The sequence below is a fragment of the Chrysemys picta genome, chromosome 1 (genome assembly GCF_011386835.1).
Source record: "Chrysemys picta bellii isolate R12L10 chromosome 1, ASM1138683v2, whole genome shotgun sequence".
NCBI lineage: Eukaryota > Metazoa > Chordata > Testudines > Emydidae > Chrysemys > Chrysemys picta.
The window spans coordinates 349,409,387-349,428,594 of NC_088791.1; the positions used below are offsets into that span (position 1 = coordinate 349,409,387).

At 46.1% G+C, this 19,208-nt stretch overlaps 1 protein-coding gene across 1 annotated transcript; it reads left to right on the forward strand.

Annotated features, from left to right (window-relative positions):
• The first annotated feature begins 5,657 nt into the window (after nucleotides 1–5,657).
• Nucleotides 5,658–6,731, forward strand: LOC135981542 (olfactory receptor 52R1-like). The gene has a single exon (XM_065584456.1). It carries the CDS (start codon nucleotides 5,658–5,660, stop codon nucleotides 6,729–6,731), a length of 1,074 nt encoding a protein of 357 aa, XP_065440528.1.
• The last annotated feature ends 12,477 nt before the right edge of the window (nucleotides 6,732–19,208 follow it).

Genomic DNA, 19,208 nt, shown 5'->3' on the forward strand with positions numbered 1-19,208 from the left:
GTCGCCCATTCCGAGGTTCTAGCAAGGAGAGACTGGGAACACCATCGCAGTCCGTCCTCACTAATAGCGAGGGATGGACCTATCCTCCAGGAACTTATCTAGTTCTATTTGGAACTAGATATCCAGATCTGTTTTAGAGATTAAGAAAAGTTACTAGGGGTGGGGAGTAGAATATCCTACATCTGCCTAGTTACTCACATCTTACTCTGAAGCATCTGGGTTCAGCCACTGTCAGAGCCAGGATCCTGGGCTAGGTGCACATCCATGCATATTTAGGAACCCAAAGCGTCCTGACTATCATGGGTGCTGAGCATCCACAAGGCCATAGAATCATAGGAGATTAGGGTTGGAAGAGACCTAGGTATTATCCCTAATTCTCTTATTCATACACTATAATTGTTAAATATACACAAATTCACAGAGCAGCCAATTCCTCTCCGACTCACCACAGAGCCCAAAGTTCTCATCTCCCTTTGGGAAGGTCCCTTAATTACCGTTTACTCCTAAAGCTGGATAAGGAACACAGAAGCCCAGACATGGAAAGAGAGTCATTGGCTAGAGTGTCTCCAGTGTCCAGCCTGTTTACAACCAGATGCCGCTTCTCCCCTAGAGGCTGAGCGAATTACCCTGGGATTGCACAGAGCTCTGTTATAAACAGTGCTCACCACTGTATCAACTCTCGGCGTGGGATGTTGCTGCAGATGCTGGGGTGAGAGAGGTGTGGGACACGGCTACCTAAGGGGGATTCCCAGGGAAGATACTTCCGTCTCAGACTTCACAGGTACCCATCTGTCACTGAAGAGCTCACTTGCTCGACAAGCCGAGTGCAACAACATGCGCACGGTGGGATAGAGAATAGGTCTGTGGTCCTTTCTGCTGGGCATCCCAGGGCACTTTTCACAGGTAATGAGTTTGCGCCAGTATCATGGGCCAAAATGTCCCTTTCTGCTGATGGCCTCTAGCCCCAAGGCAGCTGCATTTCAGTGGCACAGTGCATCCTTGAGCATGAAAGGTGTTACTAGATGTACAATACAAAGGCCAAAGTCTGAGGCCCCGGCCCATAGTTTAATCAGGCCCCTCCGAGGCTAAACTTTTCTTGGAGAAAGAACTGAATAAAAACCTCAGTAGCCAGCTGTGTGTTCATGCACAGAGACTGTCACCTCCTCCTCTTGCATCTCAGAGCTCTGGCTGTTTATGGCGGGTTGGTGGGGGGGGTCGCAAGGGGAGGCTATTTCCTGACTTTTCTCTGCTGGAAAGCATGGAGGTTCTAATGGTCCTCACTGGAACAATTATAAGAATTTTTCAACATGGACAAGACATCTTCTCTCCGAGCTTCGTTTGAGAATGCAGCTGAACTGTTAGGTCTGAAACTTTGAAAATAAAGTTCAGCTGGAAGCAGACACCCAGCATGGGAAATTTCAGTCCAAATGCTTCAAGTTTGGTAAACTTATAAGCAACTGAAAATGAGGTTCCCTAATTGAAAGTGACAGACAGCCTTAACTAACGGTGGTGCCACCAGCACCACCTGCAATGGCCAATGCATTTGTAAATTCCATTCAGCTAAACGCTTTGCTCCAATAATGTCTCTGGTAAGGAGTTCCACAGGCCAAATATGGATTATGTAAACAATTTCCTTTTCTCAGTGTTATATGTTCAGATTTTCAATGTAATCGAATGTAGTTGAATGTTCCCTTGTTCATGTTTTGTGAGACACAGTAAATATAAATGCTTGATCTTCTTTCTTTATTGATAGATTCACAGGATATAGGGGACCATTATATCATCCAGCCTCACCTCCTGTATGACACAGGCCATTACATTTCACGCAGTTACCCCTGTATTGAGCTCCATAAGTTGTGTTTGACTAAGACCTGATCTAAAGTAGGATTTTACATCATGGAATCATAAAGCCACAGGGTGAGAAGGGACCACAAGGGTCATCTAGTGTAACCCCTGCCGAGATGCAGGATGTGATCTGTCTAAACCATCCCTGACAAGTGACTATCCAGCCTCCTTTGGAAAACCTCCAGCTAAGGAGCTTCCACAACTTCTCGAGGTTTCTGCTCCGTTGTTCTCCTGTTATTACAGTTAAGAATTGTTTCCTGAGATTTCATCTAAATCTGCTGTGCTGCAGTTTGACCCATCACCTCTTGTCCTGCCCTCAGTGGCAAGAGAGAACATTTTTTCTCCAACTTTTTTGTGGCAGCCTTTCAAGTATCTGAAGGCTGCTGGCATGTCCCCCATTTATCTCCTCTTTTCCAAACGAAACATACCCAGTTGCTTCAGCCTTTGCTCTATGGCTCGTATTCCAGCCCTTGGATTCTCTTTGTCTCTCAACTCTGGATCCTTTCCAGTTTCTCTATGTCCTTCCTATGGATTGGTGACCACGACTGGACACCGCACTCCGACTGTAGCCTAAGCAGTGCCGAGCAGAGCGCTATAATCACCTCCTGTGACTTGCATGCTGTGCCTGTGTTAATGCAACCAGCCCGACATTTGCATCTTTTTTTGCAAAAGTAAATACATCCACCCCCCTGTATAGACAGCAGGAGGTTTAATGAAGAATTCTTCCATGGACCTAGCTCCCTCCTCTCGGGGAGGTGGATTACCTGCACTTACGGGAGAACTCCAGTCATCGGTGTCAGTAGTGTCTACACTGAAGTGCTACAGCAGTGACACTGTAACATTTTAAGTGTAGATGAGCCCTTAAGCAGATCTTCCAGAAAAGCATCCAGTCTGGATCTGCAGACATGGGGAATTGTAGAATCCACCCACTTCCCTTTGCAGTTTGTCCCAATGATTAATCACCCTCAGTGCTAAACATTTGGCCTTTTTTACAGCTGGAATTTCACTGGCTTCAGTTTCCAACTACTGGGTCTGGCTCTGCTTTTCTCTGCTAGATTACAGAGCCCATTATTACCCACAGTTTTCTACCCACGGAAGTCTCCTCTTGATTGTCGTTTTGATAAGATAAATAGATGAAGCTCTTTAAGTTTCTCTCTGTTGGGCATTTTCTGCAGCCTCTAAACATTTTTGTGGCCCTTTTCTGCACCTTTTCCAATTTTTCAACACCCTTTTTGGAATGTGGACCCCAGGACTGGACGCAGTCAGTTTCACCAATGCCATGTGCAGAGGTAAAATCCTTCCCCTGCTCCAACTCACCACTCCCCTGTTTATGCATCCAAGGATCACATCAGTCCTCTTGGCCACAGCATCGCACTGGGAGCTCACAATGAGCTGGGTGTCCAGAATGACCCCTAAAGCCTTTTCAGAGTCCCTGCGTTCCATAATACAGTGCCCTAGTCTCTGGGATGGGTCTGCATTCCCTGTTCCAAGAGGATCACTTTGCATTTCTCTGTATTAAAACATTTTGTTTGCATGGGCCCAGTTCACCAAATGCTCCAGATCAATCAGTGTGCCTGCCCTGGCCTCCTCACTGTAATAATCACTCCGTCAATCTCTGGGTCATCCTAAAATTTTATTTGCAGTGATCAGAATCATAGAATATCAATGTTGGAAGGGACCTCAGGAGGTCATGCAGTCCAACCCACTGCTCAAAGCCGAACCAATCCCCAGACAGATTTTTGCCCCAGATCCCTAAATGGCCCCCTCAAGGATTAAACTCACAACCATGGGTTTAAGCAGGCCAATGCTCAAACCACTGAGCTCTCCCTCCCCCCATTTTCCATTCCCTTCTAAACCATAGATGAAATTATTGAAGAGTATTGGGCCTAGAATTGATTCTTGCAGAACCCCACTAGAATCAGCCGCATTTACTGACAGTGGCCCATTGACAAGAGCTTTCTGGGATCCTTCAGTTAGCCAGATTTTAGTCCATTTTACATGTGCTCTACTGATATTGTAGACTGTTCATATTTTTTTCTGAATGTTTTCCCCTACTAAATGAAGTGCCTCAGATAATCAAACTTTATTGCATCTGTGTGGTTTCCTTGATCAACCAAACTTGTACCCTCATTAAAGGATGAAATCAGGTTTCTTTGACAAGACCTCTTTTCCATAAACACTCTTGTTGCCTGGCATTAATTATATTCCTAGACTTTTTTTTAATCTAATCCCATACCAGCTTTTCCATTGTTTCCTAACCTTGTCAGATGTTTTTTTTAAATATTTCCCTTTCTTTTTTAACATAATTTACTTTTAATGCAGTACTGTCCTGTAGTTCCCTTTTTTTGTTGTTGGTTTTTTTTTTTTTTTGTTTGGCTCTGCTGCTGTCTGATTGCGTACTTCTGGTTCCAAATGAGATGTGTGGTTGATCGGTCAGTTCATAACCCTGATGTTTGTAACTCTAAGGTTCTATTGTAGATGCTGTTTATTATCCTCTTTGACCGCTAATCACATCTTAGGTGATATGAGTACATTATACCGCTTCTTTCCAAATGTAGAACAAAAAATAAGTATTGAACACATCTACCTTTCCTGCAACATTAGCAAGTTTCCTTTCTCTCTCTAGGAATTGCCCTAAACCTTTTCTCGGATTTCTTTTGTTCTTAATGTACTTAATAACCTCCTTTTTGTGATCCTTAGCCCTGCCAAGCATGGGTTTATCCCTGATGTCTCTAACGTCCTTTATCACTGTTCATAAGTTGTATTGCTTGCTATCTATGTCTCTGTTTCCCATGTGTTATATATTGCTTTCCCCACCCCTAATAGCTGCCTTCAGTTTGTCACTAAACCAGGTTTTTAGACAGAATTGTCCACTTCCTTGACTTTGGAATTGTGACTTTCTAGTTATGTAATAAATGCTTCCAATAAAATTTCCTCTTTTCCTTCCCAGTTTTCTGTCTAATGTTTTCCTCCCAATCCATTTTTCTAATAATTTGCCTCATATTTGGGGAAGCACTAAGTGTCTACGGATATTACTGGTTGGGAACTGTTCTCTGTTTGTCCATTTGGACATAATCACTTCTATTGTTTATTTTCCTCTCCTCTATCCTATACCCCCTTTTTGTCTTTTCTCTAAACTAAACAGTCCCAGACTTTCAGTCTGCCCACATTCCACAGCCTCCCCCATTCTGAAAGCCTGTCTCGGAAATCCCCTTTCTTTCTGCTGTATCCTTTATAGAGACTGAGTGACCACAACTGTGTGTCCAGAGCCGGTTATACTCCATCCCATTTCTTAGATCTGAGAACATTGTCTTTCTTTTACCAGTACTGCAAATGAACAGGTGTTTCTGTGGAGCTTCTATCAATGACGCCCAGGGCTTTTCCCTGGTGCTTGGTCTAGCTGGGATGTTTCCCCCAGTACCTGTATTGGCAAAGCTTTGTTTTTTTTTCCACTATCAGATTTTGAGCAACCGGTTAAATAGGGAACTCCCTGCAGCATGGGATCTCTAGCCTGGTATTCATTCATTAAGGAACAATTATGGATACTAGTATCCACACTCTGGGTTCTGCTGGTGCCCACTAAGGATTCCCACACCACAATATGTAGGAATTACTGACACATGGAGCACCATAAAATATGGAATTGGCATTAGTAGGGTCAGTGTTTCATAATTCATTTATCTGATGAGAACGGCCTCCAGTAGTGCATATAGTGTCTCATACTAACATTTGTCTCTCCATCCAGGCATTTCTAGTGCAACCATCACCCTAGACCCTGGGCACATACAGGAAGTCAGGGGAACGTACGGTACATGCAGGAGACACCGTTCTGCCTCAGAGTTGGACACCTTCTCCCCTACTCCATGTCAAATTCTAACACAACCGACTTCACCAACCCCTCCACCTTCATCCTGTTGGGCATTCCTGGCCTGGAGGCGGCCCATGTCTGGATCTCCATCCCCTTCTGCGCCATATATGTCATAGCCATCTTGGGGAACTTCACCATCCTGTTCATCGTGAAGATGGAGCCGAGCCTCCATGTGCCCATGTACTATTTCCTCTGCATGCTGGCTGTCACCGACCTGGTCCTGTCTACATCCATCCTGCCCAAAACGCTGAGCATTTTCTGGTTCAATTCCAGGGAAATAGCTTTCAGAGCCTGCCTCACCCAGATGTACTTCCTTTACTGCTTTTTAGTGATGGAGTCTGGGTTCTTCATGGCCATGGCTTTGGATCGTTACGTGGCCATCTGCCACCCCCTTAGACATTCCACCACCTTGAGAAACTCCGTGGTGGCCAATATCGGCCTAGCTGTGGTACTGCGTGGTGGCATCATCATACTACCCTCTTTCCTCCTGGTAAGTCAGTGGCCATATTGCAGAACCAACATCATTCCCCACACGCACTGCGAACACATGGCTGTGATGAAGCTGGGCTGTGGTGACATACACGTCACTAGTTACTATGGCCTATTTGTGCTATTCTTTGTGATCGGTGTGGATGTGTTTTTTATCACTCTGTCCTATATCCAGATCCTCAGGGCCATCTTCAGCCTCCCCACAAAGGACGCCCGGCTCAAGACTTTTGGGACCTGCGGCTCCCACCTCTGTGCCATCTTAGTCTTTTACATCCCAAATCTCTTCTCCTCTCTCACGTACCGTTTTGGCCACAATGTGCCTCTACATTTCCACGTTCTCATTGGCAACATGTACCTCCTGGTGCCCCCCATGCTAAACCCCATCATCTACGGTGTGAGGACCAAACAGATCCAGGACAGGCTTCTCCGGCTCATTACTCATAAAGAGACTACATTTTTCTCTTGCTGCTCTGGCTCTCAGACCAAGTTCCGTGCAGATCTGGGTGGTGAGTTGGTGCTGGGTCAGTGAGAGACATTAAATCATTTCCTGACATTAGTGTGCTTGTCAGTGTGACAAACCGGGGAATGGGTCTGTGTACAACTCATTAACTCATAGGGTTGCCACCTTGCTAATTTCTGGTAACTGGACCCCTGATGTCCTGCCCCCCGCCCTGCCTCTCCCTCCAATGCCCAGATTCTGCTCCACATCTCATCTCAAGGCTCCACCCACTTCTGCGCTTTTCCCTGCAAGGCGCTAACCCTCTCGCTCACTCCTCTTCTCCCCCCGTCACTCGCTGAGTCTCCCTCACCAGCTGAGTTCCCTCTGCTCTGGGGCTGAGACAGGATCTGCTGCAGCCTGACAAGGAGCCTGCAGGGAGTGCAGCAGCAAGCAGTGCTGGGGCCCACAGGCCAGTCAGGAGTGGAGAGGGACAACAGGAAATCACGTAAAAGCAGCTGAGGGTTGGGAGCAGGGTTGAGTGGCTGGTGGGTGAGATTGTGCATCATACAGCTTGTGAGCCCTAAAGCTCAGCTACAAAGTCGTGAGTGAAGAGACCCTTATGTGCCTTATTTCTTTAGCTTTCCGACCCCTTTTGTTACTCCCGGCTGGGAGCCTGTAGCAGGCTTGGTCCCTGCAATGGGGATGGGCTGGGACCCCGTTGCCCTGAGCCAGGCCTTGGGGGCAGGGCAAGGGATTATCTTTGAAGTTAGGTGGACAGCAGCTGAGAGAGGCGGAAGGATCAGCCCCTGTGTTAGCTGGGAAGGCGGGATGCTGGGCAGAGGCCGGGGTGGCTGTGATAGCTCACAGGGAGGGAGATAAACGGCACATTGGGGGGAGGGATAGCTCAGTGGTTTGAGCATTGGCCTGCTAAACCCAGGGTTGTGAGTTCAATCCTTGAGGGGGCCAGTTAGGGATCTGGGGTAAAAATCCTTCTGGAGATTGGTCCTGCTTTGAGAAGGGAGTTGGACTGGATGACCTCCTGAGGTCCCTTCCAGCCCTGATATTCTATGATTCATCTACCATTAGCCGGCTATTTACACAAATACACGGCACCTTATCTGGAACTACAGGGCACCCATTGCCCAGGGGCTGAAGCTGAACAGTGAAGCTGAGTCTAACATTCGCTCTGAGTGACGCTTTTGATCACTACATCTACAATCTCTTTATCTGGCTGCTAGCAGTATGATCCCCATGTCATGGACTGAGTGAGCCACGCAGCGTTAAAGTGATTTACTCAAGGCCACACAATGAGTAGGTGGTAGGGCTGAGAATAGGAACCAGGAGTCCTGACCCCCAAACCCCACTGCTCTGGCCATGAACTGGCACTGGTCCTCTGATACCACTACATCACCATTCATCAGAACTTCAGACACAAAGATGATACATGCATATAAACAGGATAGTCATAGCTAGCAAACAATAACTTTCCCACTGACCTCTGACAGGATATACTTTTTACAAGATTTGTTGCAATTGCATAACCGTAGTAGAAACAATGATTTCTTAGGAATGTGTATTTCTGCAATATTGGCCCTGGTCTTGCCAGATTCGGTGAGCAGGTCCTGCTGTGACATTATTGACAAAAACAATGACCGTATAGATCATTGTTACAACCATTGTTATATATTTGCAGCAAATATTGTACAAAGGTAGTTGTGTGAGTTGTCTATGACAAGATTATGATTTGCTTATGTTTATGCTATCGGTATATGTGTAACTTTTTTGTAGTTGAAGTTATGAATATTGACTATGTACTTGTATCTCAATGTGTTTTGATTGTAAGTAGCCTCAGTAAAGCATTTGGTCAGCTTCTTGAGAAACGACTAGTCTCAGTAAGTGCCCAATCAAGAAACACTTAACTGAGAATGGACTTTGCCAGACGCCAATCCACATCTGAGCTTTCCTGGGAACGTTCAAACTAACATGTAAACAATGGCGTCGGCCTGCAAACTGAGTCATGCATGGACATGTGACTTGCCCATGTGACTCCAAGGTCCATCTTGCTGCTGTAATTTTCCACAGTAAGAACAAAAGGGGTCCTTCCACAGGGTAGAGAATATAAAAGGCCCTGAGAAACCCTCCGTTTTGTTTTCAGTTCTGCTTCTAACCTCTGGAGCATGGGTTCTCAAACTGGGAGTCGAGACCCCTCAGGCAGTCGCGAGGTTATTACATAGGAGGTTGTGACGGGATGGATCACAGAAACCCCCTTGGGAGCTGCCACCAGATGTGCAAAGACTACCCCTGCTCCTGTTTTCCCTGCCAGCTCAGGACTCCAGCACCCTGTCTTGCTGAGCCAGACACTCCCGTCTGGCTCCAGACACAGACCCAGGGTCTGAATCACTTGTCCCAAAGCTGCAAGTTTACCCGAAAACAGCTCACAGTAGTGTGCTTGTCTTTAGCACTCAGATGCCCAACTCCCAATGGGGTCTAAACCCAGATAAATCCGTTTTACCCTGCATAAAGTTTATGCATAAAGTTTATGCAGGGCAAACTCATAAATTGTTCGCCCTCTATAACACTGATAGAGAGATATGCACAGTTGTTTGCTCCCCCAGGTATTAATACATACTCTGAGTGAATTACTAAATAGAAAGTGATTTTATTAAATACAGACAGTAGGATTTAAGTGGTTCAAAGTAGTAACAGACAGAACAAAGTAAGTCACCAAGCAAAATAAAATAAAATGCGCAAATCTATGCCTAATCTAACTGAATACAGATAATCTCACCCTCAGAGATGCTTCAGTAAGTTTTTTCTCAGAATGGACACCTTCCAGGCCTGGGCACAATTCTTTCCCCTGGTACAGCTCTTGTTGCAGCTCAGGTGGTAGCTAGGGGATTCTTCATGATGGCTCCTCTCCCCTCTGTTCTCTTTCCCCCTTTATATATCTTTTGCATAAGGCGGGAACTCTTTGTCTCTCTGGTTTTCCACCCCCCCTCACTGGAAAAGCACTAGGTTAAAGATGGATTCCAGTTCAGGTGACATGATCACATGTCACTGCAAGACTTCATTACTCACTTGCCAGCACACACATATACAGGAAGACTCACAGGTAAATACAGCCATCTGCAGACAATGGGAGTCATCAAGATTCCAAACCATCATTAATGGTCCACACTTTACACAATTACAATAGGCCCTCAGAGTTACATTTTATATTTCTAGTTTTAGATACAAGAGTGGTACATTTATACAAATCAGATGATCATACTCAGTAGATTATAAACTTTGTAATGATACCTTACAAGAGACCTTTGGCATGAGGCATATCCCAGTTACTTACATTCACTTATTACCGTATTTTCTCTAAAACTATCTCAGTTACATTATATTGACTTATTATCAAGTTTTTATAAAACCATATAGACTGCACAACGTCACAGAGGTCATGAGCTGTCAGCCTCCATCCCAAACCCTGCTTTGCCTCCAGAATTTATAATGGTGTTAAATATATCTAACCCTTCTGCCCATCTAAGTTGGCAGCAACAAGGGCCGGGTTCTGTATCTAGGGGTTCCGTTTCAATAACGCAATGCAAAACCGGCTCGAGCCCCCACCCAGTGACCTGGGACAATTACATACCACCCCCTGGGTGCCTCTAAGAGGCAATACTTCCCCTCTCGCAAGCACCGAGTCTGAGTGTAGCAGAAAATGTTTAATAACATGAGGTAAACGACATCAGCATTAAATTGGAAAAACACCACAAACAGGATTCATAACACAAACCATGAGCAAAAAAAAAACCCACCCCAGCAAAGTGGGCTGTGTCCTTTCCCTTTGGTTCTTGAATCCAGCAACCCAAAAATCACCCAGAGTCCCCAAAATCCAACACCCCCAAAGTCTCTTGGGACCAGCAACCACCCAAAGTCCCAAAAGTCCAACAACCCCCAAAGTCTCTGTCCCTGGTCAGTGCAGCCCCAGAGTAAAAGGGGGGCACGCAGGGTATTATGGGGCACCTTACGTGTGTGACGGGTTGGATCACAGAAACCCCCTTGGGAGCTGCCACCCGATGTGCAAAGACTACCCCTGCTCCTGTTTTCCCTGCCAGCTCAGGACTCCAGCACCCTGTCTTGCTGAGCCAGACACTCCCGTCTGGCTCCAGACACAGACCCAGGGTCTGAATCACTTGTCCCAAAGCTGCAAGTTTACCTGAAAACAGCTCGCAGTAGTGCGCTTGTCTTTAGCACTCAGATGCCCAACTCCCAATGGGGTCTAAACCCAGATAAATCTGTTTTACCCTGCATAAAGCTTATGCAAGACAAACTCATAAATTGTTCGCCCTCTATAACACTGATAGAGAGATATGCACAGTTGTTTGCTTCCCCAGGTATTAATACATACTCTGAGTGAATTACTAAATAGAAAGTGATTTTATTAAATACAGACAGTAGGATTTAAGTGGTTCAAAGTAGTAACAGACAGAACAAAGTAAGTCACCAAGCAAAATAAAATGAAATGCGCAAATCTATGCCTAATCAAACTAAATACAGATAATCTCACCCTCAGAGATGTTTCAGTAAGTTTTTCTCAGACTGGACACCTTCCAGGCCTGGGCACAATTCTTTCCCCTGGTACAGCTCTTGTTGCAGCTCAGGTGGTAGCTAGGGGATTCTTCATGATGGCTTCTCTCCCCCTCTCTTCTCTTCCCCCCTTTATATATCTTTTGCATAAGGCGGGAACTCTTTGTCTCTCTGGGTTTCCACCCCCCCTCACTGGAAAAGCACCAGGTTAAAGATGGATTCCAGTTCAGGTGACATGATCACATGTCACTGCAAGACTTCATTACTCATTTGCCAGCACACATATATACAGGAAGACTCACAGGTAAATACAGCCATCTGCAGACAATGGGAGTCATCAAGATTCCAAACCATCATTAATGGTCCACACTTTACACAATTACAATAGGCCCTCAGAGTTACATTTTATATTTCTAGTTTTAGATACAAGAGTGGTACATTTATACAAATCAGATGATCATACTCAGTAGATTATAAGCTTTGTAATGATACCTTACAAGAGACCTTTTGCATGAAGCATATCCCAGTTACGTTACATTCACTTATTACCGTATTTTCTCTAAAACCAGCTCAGTTACATTATATTGACTTATTATCAAGTTTTTATAAGACCATATAGACTGCACAACGTCACACCCTCCTCCTGAACTTACTGCCAGAGACTTGGACACTGACCATGGCGGAGGCAGTATACCTAAAATTCGTTTTTGGGCTCCCCTATGGGACAGACACTCCTGTGTCCCAAAAAAGGGAAAGAGACCCTGACCCAGCTGTAGGCTCACAGCTTCCAGCTATGAGGGACCTTTCGCTGACCAGCAAAATCCCCCCCCTTTCACTCAGGTTGGGTTTGCTTCCAGCTAGCGTCCTTGGGGTTTGTTCCCACTGCAGCAGTCACCAGGACCCCAACTTCCAGCTCCAGGATACATGTCTCTGTGCACCTCTTCCACTCCATTACAGCCAGGTTATGCTTCTGGGTCTTAATTGCTTTGTCTCTTAAGTTCAGGCTGGTGGGCACCCTTTTCTTTTTCCAGGTCAGGCTTTCCCCAGGCAAATTGTACATCAATTTCCATTTATCTTCCCTTGAGACCATCACTTGATGAGCTGGGATACCACAGAGAACACCCTCCTGCCAGAACAGGCACCCCTCCACTCCTGTCTTGCTAAATTAGACACCCCAGTCAGCTTCAGCACAGACAGAGGTTGGGCCACACCCATCTGCAGTTCACTGAAACTGAGATGCACTCAGCTCAGGGGCTTTTTAGTTAACAGAGACATTCCCAGTGCCCATTGTTCAGTCTTTCTGGGCAATTTGCAACTTGTGTAGTTTTAGCTTCTTTTGATCTTCATTCTTACTTATTTTGCTTCCTTTTCTGTCCCTACTTCCCTTTCCCGAAATAAGCAAACAGAAAATAACAAACCAGTAACCACTTTGTCTGTTCTCCAGCCACCACACTTAAAACTCACGTAAAATCACTACCAGTATCTCAAAGCAATCAGCTGTGCACAGATCCTGCTCGACTACGCCACTGTGACGGGTTGGATCACAGAAACCCCCTTGGGAGCTGCCACCCGATGTGCAAAGACTACCCCTGCTCCTGTTTTCCCTGCCAGCTCAGGACTCCAGCACCCTGTCTTGCTGAGCCAGACACTCCCGTCTGGCTCCAGACACAGACCCAGGGTCTGAATCACTTGTCCCAAAGCTGCAAGTTTACCTGAAAACAGCTCGCAGTAGTGCGCTTGTCTTTAGCACTCAGATGCCCAACTCCCAATGGGGTCTAAACCCAGATAAATCTGTTTTACCCTGCATAAAGCTTATGCAAGGCAAACTCATAAATTGTTCGCCCTCTATAACACTGATAGAGAGATATGCACAGTTGTTTGCTTCCCCAGGTATTAATACATACTCTGAGTGAATTACTAAATAGAAAGTGATTTTATTAAATAAAGACAGTAGGATTTAAGTGGTTCAAAGTAGTAACAGACAGAACAAAGTAAGTCACCAAGCAAAATAAAATGAAATGCGCAAATCTATGCCTAATCAAACTAAATACAGATAATCTCACCCTCAGAGATGTTTCAGTAAGTTTTTCTCAGACTGGACACCTTCCAGGCCTGGGCACAATTCTTTCCCCTGGTACAGCTCTTGTTGCAGCTCAGGTGGTAGCTAGGGGATTCTTCATGATGGCTTCTCTCCCCCTCTCTTCTCTTCCCCCCTTTATATATCTTTTGCATAAGGCGGGAACTCTTTGTCTCTCTGGGTTTCCACCCCCCCTCACTGGAAAAGCACCAGGTTAAAGATGGATTCCAGTTCAGGTGACATGATCACATGTCACTGCAAGACTTCATTACTCATTTGCCAGCACACACATATACAGGAAGACTCACAGGTAAATACAGCCATCTGCAGACAATGGGAGTCATCAAGATTCCAAACCATCATTAATGGTCCACACTTTACACAATTACAATAGGCCCTCAGAGTTACATTTTATATTTCTAGTTTTAGATACAAGAGTGGTACATTTATACAAATCAGATGATCATACTCAGTAGATTATAAGCTTTGTAATGATACCTTACAAGAGACCTTTTGCATGAAGCATATCCCAGTTACGTTACATTCACTTATTACCGTATTTTCTCTAAAACCAGCTCAGTTACATTATATTGACTTATTATCAAGTTTTTATAAGACCATATAGACTGCACAACGTCACAACGTGATCCAAGGCCGGCTGGCCGTCTCTCCGTGGGGTTCCACCGCAGCCTTCACCACGAGCCAGTCCACTTCCTGCCGTCCCACAAACTGCTCCGCTCTACAAGCTGCTCCGCTCTGCGACCTGTGAGCCACTCCAGCCATCCCCGCAAACAGCTCCGCTCGCCATTCCTTGGGCTGCTCCAACCACCCCTGCAAGGCTCCGTGCCGCTCGCTGCTCCTCTAGTCGTCCCCACAAATTGCTCCACCAGCTGCTTAGCAATATAGCTTCAGGCCCCCCCACTTAATAACTTTAACTCTTGTGTGATTTCAGCTCAGAGGAGGGGAGCCCTAGTGCTGGTGCACTATTGGCCTAAAGTGAATTCAGCTCAGCAGCCTGTAACTAGACTCCTAATGGAATCAAAGCTAGCTCTTACATTGAACAGTGGAGAAAGAAGACAGTGCAATTGGTGTTTCAAGCCCTCAGAGGGAAACACATACCCTCAGGTACAAATATCTATCCACATCCTCTCTGAATTCACTGTGTTGTGTAACCCATGCCCCTTGTAAAGCAAGTGCTACTTAGGTAATGGTGAAGGACTCACTCAGTCCTTCTGTCATACAACAGTTCCATTGGCCTTGATTCACAGAATCAGGGTAACAAAACTTTATTCTTCCTGCCCCAATAACAAAGAAACTGGGGATCCCACACCAGCCAAAGTAACCACTTTCAGTTGCTGTTGTTTCAGGCCAGGCGGGTGGGTGTGCCTATGCAAACAAGATCAGCCCCTGGAGGTCTTTTCCACACTCGCCATAATTCACCACCAGATGTCAGGGTAGAGCTCATCCTGACTCTGCTTGCATCTATAAAAAAGTGTTTTTACTGTATTAGGGGGGTGAGGTTTGCTATGTGAAAGGAGTCACCACTACAAAAGTTTGAGAACCACGGCTTTGGAGAAACCTTGTTACAAACTGAAGCTCTGAACAAAGGACTGATGACCCATCCCAGCTATGGATGTTCCAGAGACTTGATTTGAACCTGCGGTTTATTCTATCTCTGCAAATGTAGGGGCCTGCATGAAAACTTCTAAGCTTAACTACCAGCTTAGCTCTGGTTCCGCTGCCACCATTTCCCAGTTAGATTCCCTTCCTGGGAAGCCCTGAGAAAACTTTTCACCAATTCCCTGGTGAATACAGATCCAAACCCCTTGGATTTTAAAACAAGGAGAAATTAACCATTCCCCCTCCTTCCTCCCACCAACTCCTGGTGAATCAAGATCCAAACCCCTTGGATCTTAAAACAAGGAAAAATCAATCAGGTTTTAAAAAGAAAGCTTTTAATTAAAGAAAATGGTAAAAATCATCTCTGTAAAATCAGTATGGAAAATAACCTTACAGGGTAATCAAACTTAAAGAGCTCAGAGGGCTCACCTCTAGTCTCAGGTTCAAAGAACAGCAAACAAAGATAAACACTCAAGTAAAAGGTACATTTACAAGTTGAGAAAACAAAGGAAAACTAACACGCCTTGCCTGGCTATTTACTTACAAGTTTGAAATAGGAGAGACTTGTTTAGAAAGATGTGGAGAACCTGGATTGATGTCTGGTCCCTCTCAGTCCCGAGAACGAACACACTCCCAAAAAAGGAACACAAAACAAAAACCTTCCCCCCCCCAAGATTTGAAAGTATCTTGTCCCCTTATTGGTCCTTTAGGTCAGATGCCAGCCAGGTTACCTGAGCTTCTTAACCCTTTACAGGGAAAAGGATTTTGGAGTCTCTGGCCAGGAGGGATTTTATAGTACTGTACACAGGACAGCTGTTACCCTTCCCTTTATAGTTATGACAATGTTCCAGAGACTTGATTTGAACCTGCGGTTTATTCTATCTCTGCTACAATCCTGACTGAATAACGTTGCCATTACTGTATGGAATTGATTCCATTTAACCAATTCTAACTCTCATCTCTATTTCTTTCTTTTTATGAATAAACTTTATATTTTTGGATTCTAAAGGATTGGCAACAGCATGATTTGTGGGTAAGTTCTGACTTGTATATTGACCTGGGTCTGGGACTTGGTCCCTTGGGATCAGGAGAACCTTTTTTCTTTTACTGGGATATTGGTTTTCATAACCATTCATCCCCATAACGAGTGGCCCTGGTGGTGATACTGAAAAACTGGAGTGTCTAAGGGAACTGCTTGTGTGACTTCTGGTTAGCCAGTGGGGTAAAACCAAAGTCCTCTCTGTTTGGCTGGTATGGTGCCTTAATAGTAAAGGAACTCCAGATTTGGGCTGTAACTGCCCTGCTCTAAGCCATTTTTCCTGGATTGATATTCTCAGTGGTGTCCCTCCAGAGGCCGCTTCGTTACAGCACCGAATGAGATCTCACCTGGACATAAGAAAGGAGTAACTGCATTCTAGATAAAGCCAATTTTCCCCAACTTCTCTGCAGAGGGGTGGGCTTGGAAGGAATGGAACCTCCCCAGGAGAGGGAACACAAAGAGAAGGTGTTGGTCCAGCCCCATAAAAACACAGACACTGGATGAGCCAGCAGAAGCTGGGGCAGGGGAGAGGCACAAGGGTGGGAGAGGGGACTTTTTGGTTGCAGGGCTATGGCTGCAATAGAGAGACAGACTCCAGCTGGAGGAGAAGCTGTGAGTTTCAACCCCAAAGGGCTCTGACAAAATCTCAAAGACTGCTCCAGGGTGGCGGAGGAACAGAGGCAAGGAATGGTGTACAGTTGTTGTATTGTGTTTACCTGGATCTGGGTATCTCCTGTGCTGTCTAAAGTAGAGGAATTGTTTTAGCAACCCCTTTGCAAAACCTGGGTGTGTTTGCTTCAGGAATCATGGGCCCCAAAGGAAAGAAACAGAATGAGCCCATGTGGGAGCTCTGGGAAGGGTGTGCTGAAGCAATTGGACAGTCTGGGTGAGCTGAGCAAAACCTAGTCTCAGGACCTTAGTGTTCAGGTCTCCACTTCCAGAGAGAGGCGCTAGAATGGAAGCTTCACCCCGAGAGTGGGTCTAGAAACCCAGAGCCAGAGACAGGGCCTGAATGCTGCTACGATTCCAAAGCACATGGGTCCAGTGTGTGGGACCCAAACACAGCTGCGTGGGGGGTATCCACCTGTAGGAGCTTAAGCGAGGCTGTGACAGCAAACCTGGAGCTGCTACAAGGATGCTAGGGGACTGTGAGTGGAAGGGGAGTGGGACTGGGTGGGGAGGTGTCCACAAGATGTTATCTTCACCCAAATGTGGCCAACTCTTCTCTGCCCTCGGTGTTTCCATGAGTGCTCTGGTTCCTGGCCTGATCCATCCTGAATCCCTGAAGCAAATGTTTCCTGAACCAGGTAGTGCTGGTTTGGGATCAAGGAGACGAATTGTCTCTCCCTTGGAAAGAGCCCCTTAAGCGTTTGTAACTGGCCCATACGATTGTATGCACGATTGTGGCAGAGAGAGGGAGGCCATTCCTAGGAGCGGTTATTCCATCAGTGTCAGTGGCAATTGCAGGTGTAGCGCTGTGAATCGCTGCCTCTGAGAACTGATCTGGCTGGGCAAGAAGCAGTGCACATTAGTCTGGTTATGAATCCAGGTAAAACTACCCTGGTCATTACCATCAAGCAGCCTGCAGTTGCAAACTGCAACCAGCCTCGGCATGAACTTGTCTGGAGGGATTGCTGGGCAGGTGGCAGCTTCAGAGACAGGGCTGGACGGTGCTGAAAAGATGTGGGCGTTTGTGGAGTAGCAGCTGCTGCCCTGTTCCCGTCTGCAGCCGTTGTGGGGATTTCTTGGCAGCAGGCTTCCTACAAAGCTGCAGATCTACAGAACCAGGGGGACCCCGGCTCCCATTGACGGAAGCGAAATGGGGGGGCTGAGGAAGGCTGAGGAACTCTAGGCTGACATGTTCAATGCGCGTGGTCTCCAGCAGCTGGTCCGTATCAAGGGGTAGCACAAGCTCAGGAGTGAGCATATACTGAACCCAGCGAATGCCCTCATCAGCTGTGTCAGTTTGGGCAGCTTTCAGGCTGGGGACACATTACTAGAGCGAAAGACCAGGAATTCTGAAGTGGGCACACTGAGGAATGCCACTACAAGGCCAGTGATCATGTTTCTGCCAAACGTCGTTGGCACAATATGACTGCCACTGCACCAATATACAACTTAACAACCTTGAACAGCTTTCCAAAGATCGATCCGGACAGCGCTCGGTTTGCAAGGAGGCTACGTTCCTCTGGGATTTGCCATGAAGATGATGATGTTGATGACTGACTGGAAAAAAAGCTCCCCAAATACTGTTACAAAAGGTCTATTGATCCAGTAACGTGTGTGAGGCTGAGGTCTGACAAACAAAAAGTGCAGGTGACACTCGCTGAACAAGGAAAGAGAGAGGGACATTTCCAGGGGGTCAGGTGTTGTGCGTGTGATGGGTAGCAGGGAAAACACTCTTTCATTTTCCTTTGCTCTGTACCTCGGCTTGCTTTCCTCCTGTGCTACAGAGCAGAATGCAGTCTTTTTCAGGACATGGGTGTATGTCTTATTTAAAAAGACAAAATTAGATCTCACAGAGCTGTAGTTCTATAGATATATTGCTCTGACATGCTGTACCCCAAAGTAACACCCTGGCAACCCCAAATTTACCACTGTTATATAATTGCAATAAAGCTTGTACTGTTCAAGAACAGGGGCTGGTGCGTTATCCTTTCCATATCGAGGGAGGGGAAGACTGGGTAATAAACTTACACTGATCAGGTTTCTGACCAGGACAAGAGGTACAGCTCTGAGGTCCTAGGCTGGGGATATGGGGGAAATTGGCTGGAGCCTCTTTATTGTTGGTTCCTGAGTGACTGGCAAAAAACATTCATGTAACTCTGCTGGGTATGTCCCTTCCTGAGACTGTTTGTGTGAGTGCAGGACCTGGAGGGGTTTGCAGATTTCCATATTATCACTGTGTGAGAGGGCGCCCAGGCTGGCATGCTAGTGGGCTCAGCGGTACTCCAGTTCCAGGATGCACCCTGGGGAAGTCCGTCACAGTGGTGCAGCGAGCAGTGTGAAATGCACAACTTCTTGTTCTGCGAGAGATTTGCACTTGGTACACGGATGTGGAGATTCTAAGTGAGACATTAAGTGTGGCGGCTGTAAGTCAGTGACAGAGGTTACCAGTTTGTTCCTTCCTGTTTCTTATTTCGGGAATGGGATGTAGGGACAGAAAAGAAGTAAGATGAGGGAAAAGAGAAACAACTGTGAAATTGGAGCTATTCAGATTGCAGGCAGTAGAAAAAGAACATAGGAGAATTTT

Excerpts from the sequence above, each read along its gene's own strand:
- LOC135981542 (XM_065584456.1), top strand. The coding sequence starts at position 5,658 with ATGCAGGAGACACCGTTCTGCCTCAGAGTTGGACACCTTCTCCCCTAC.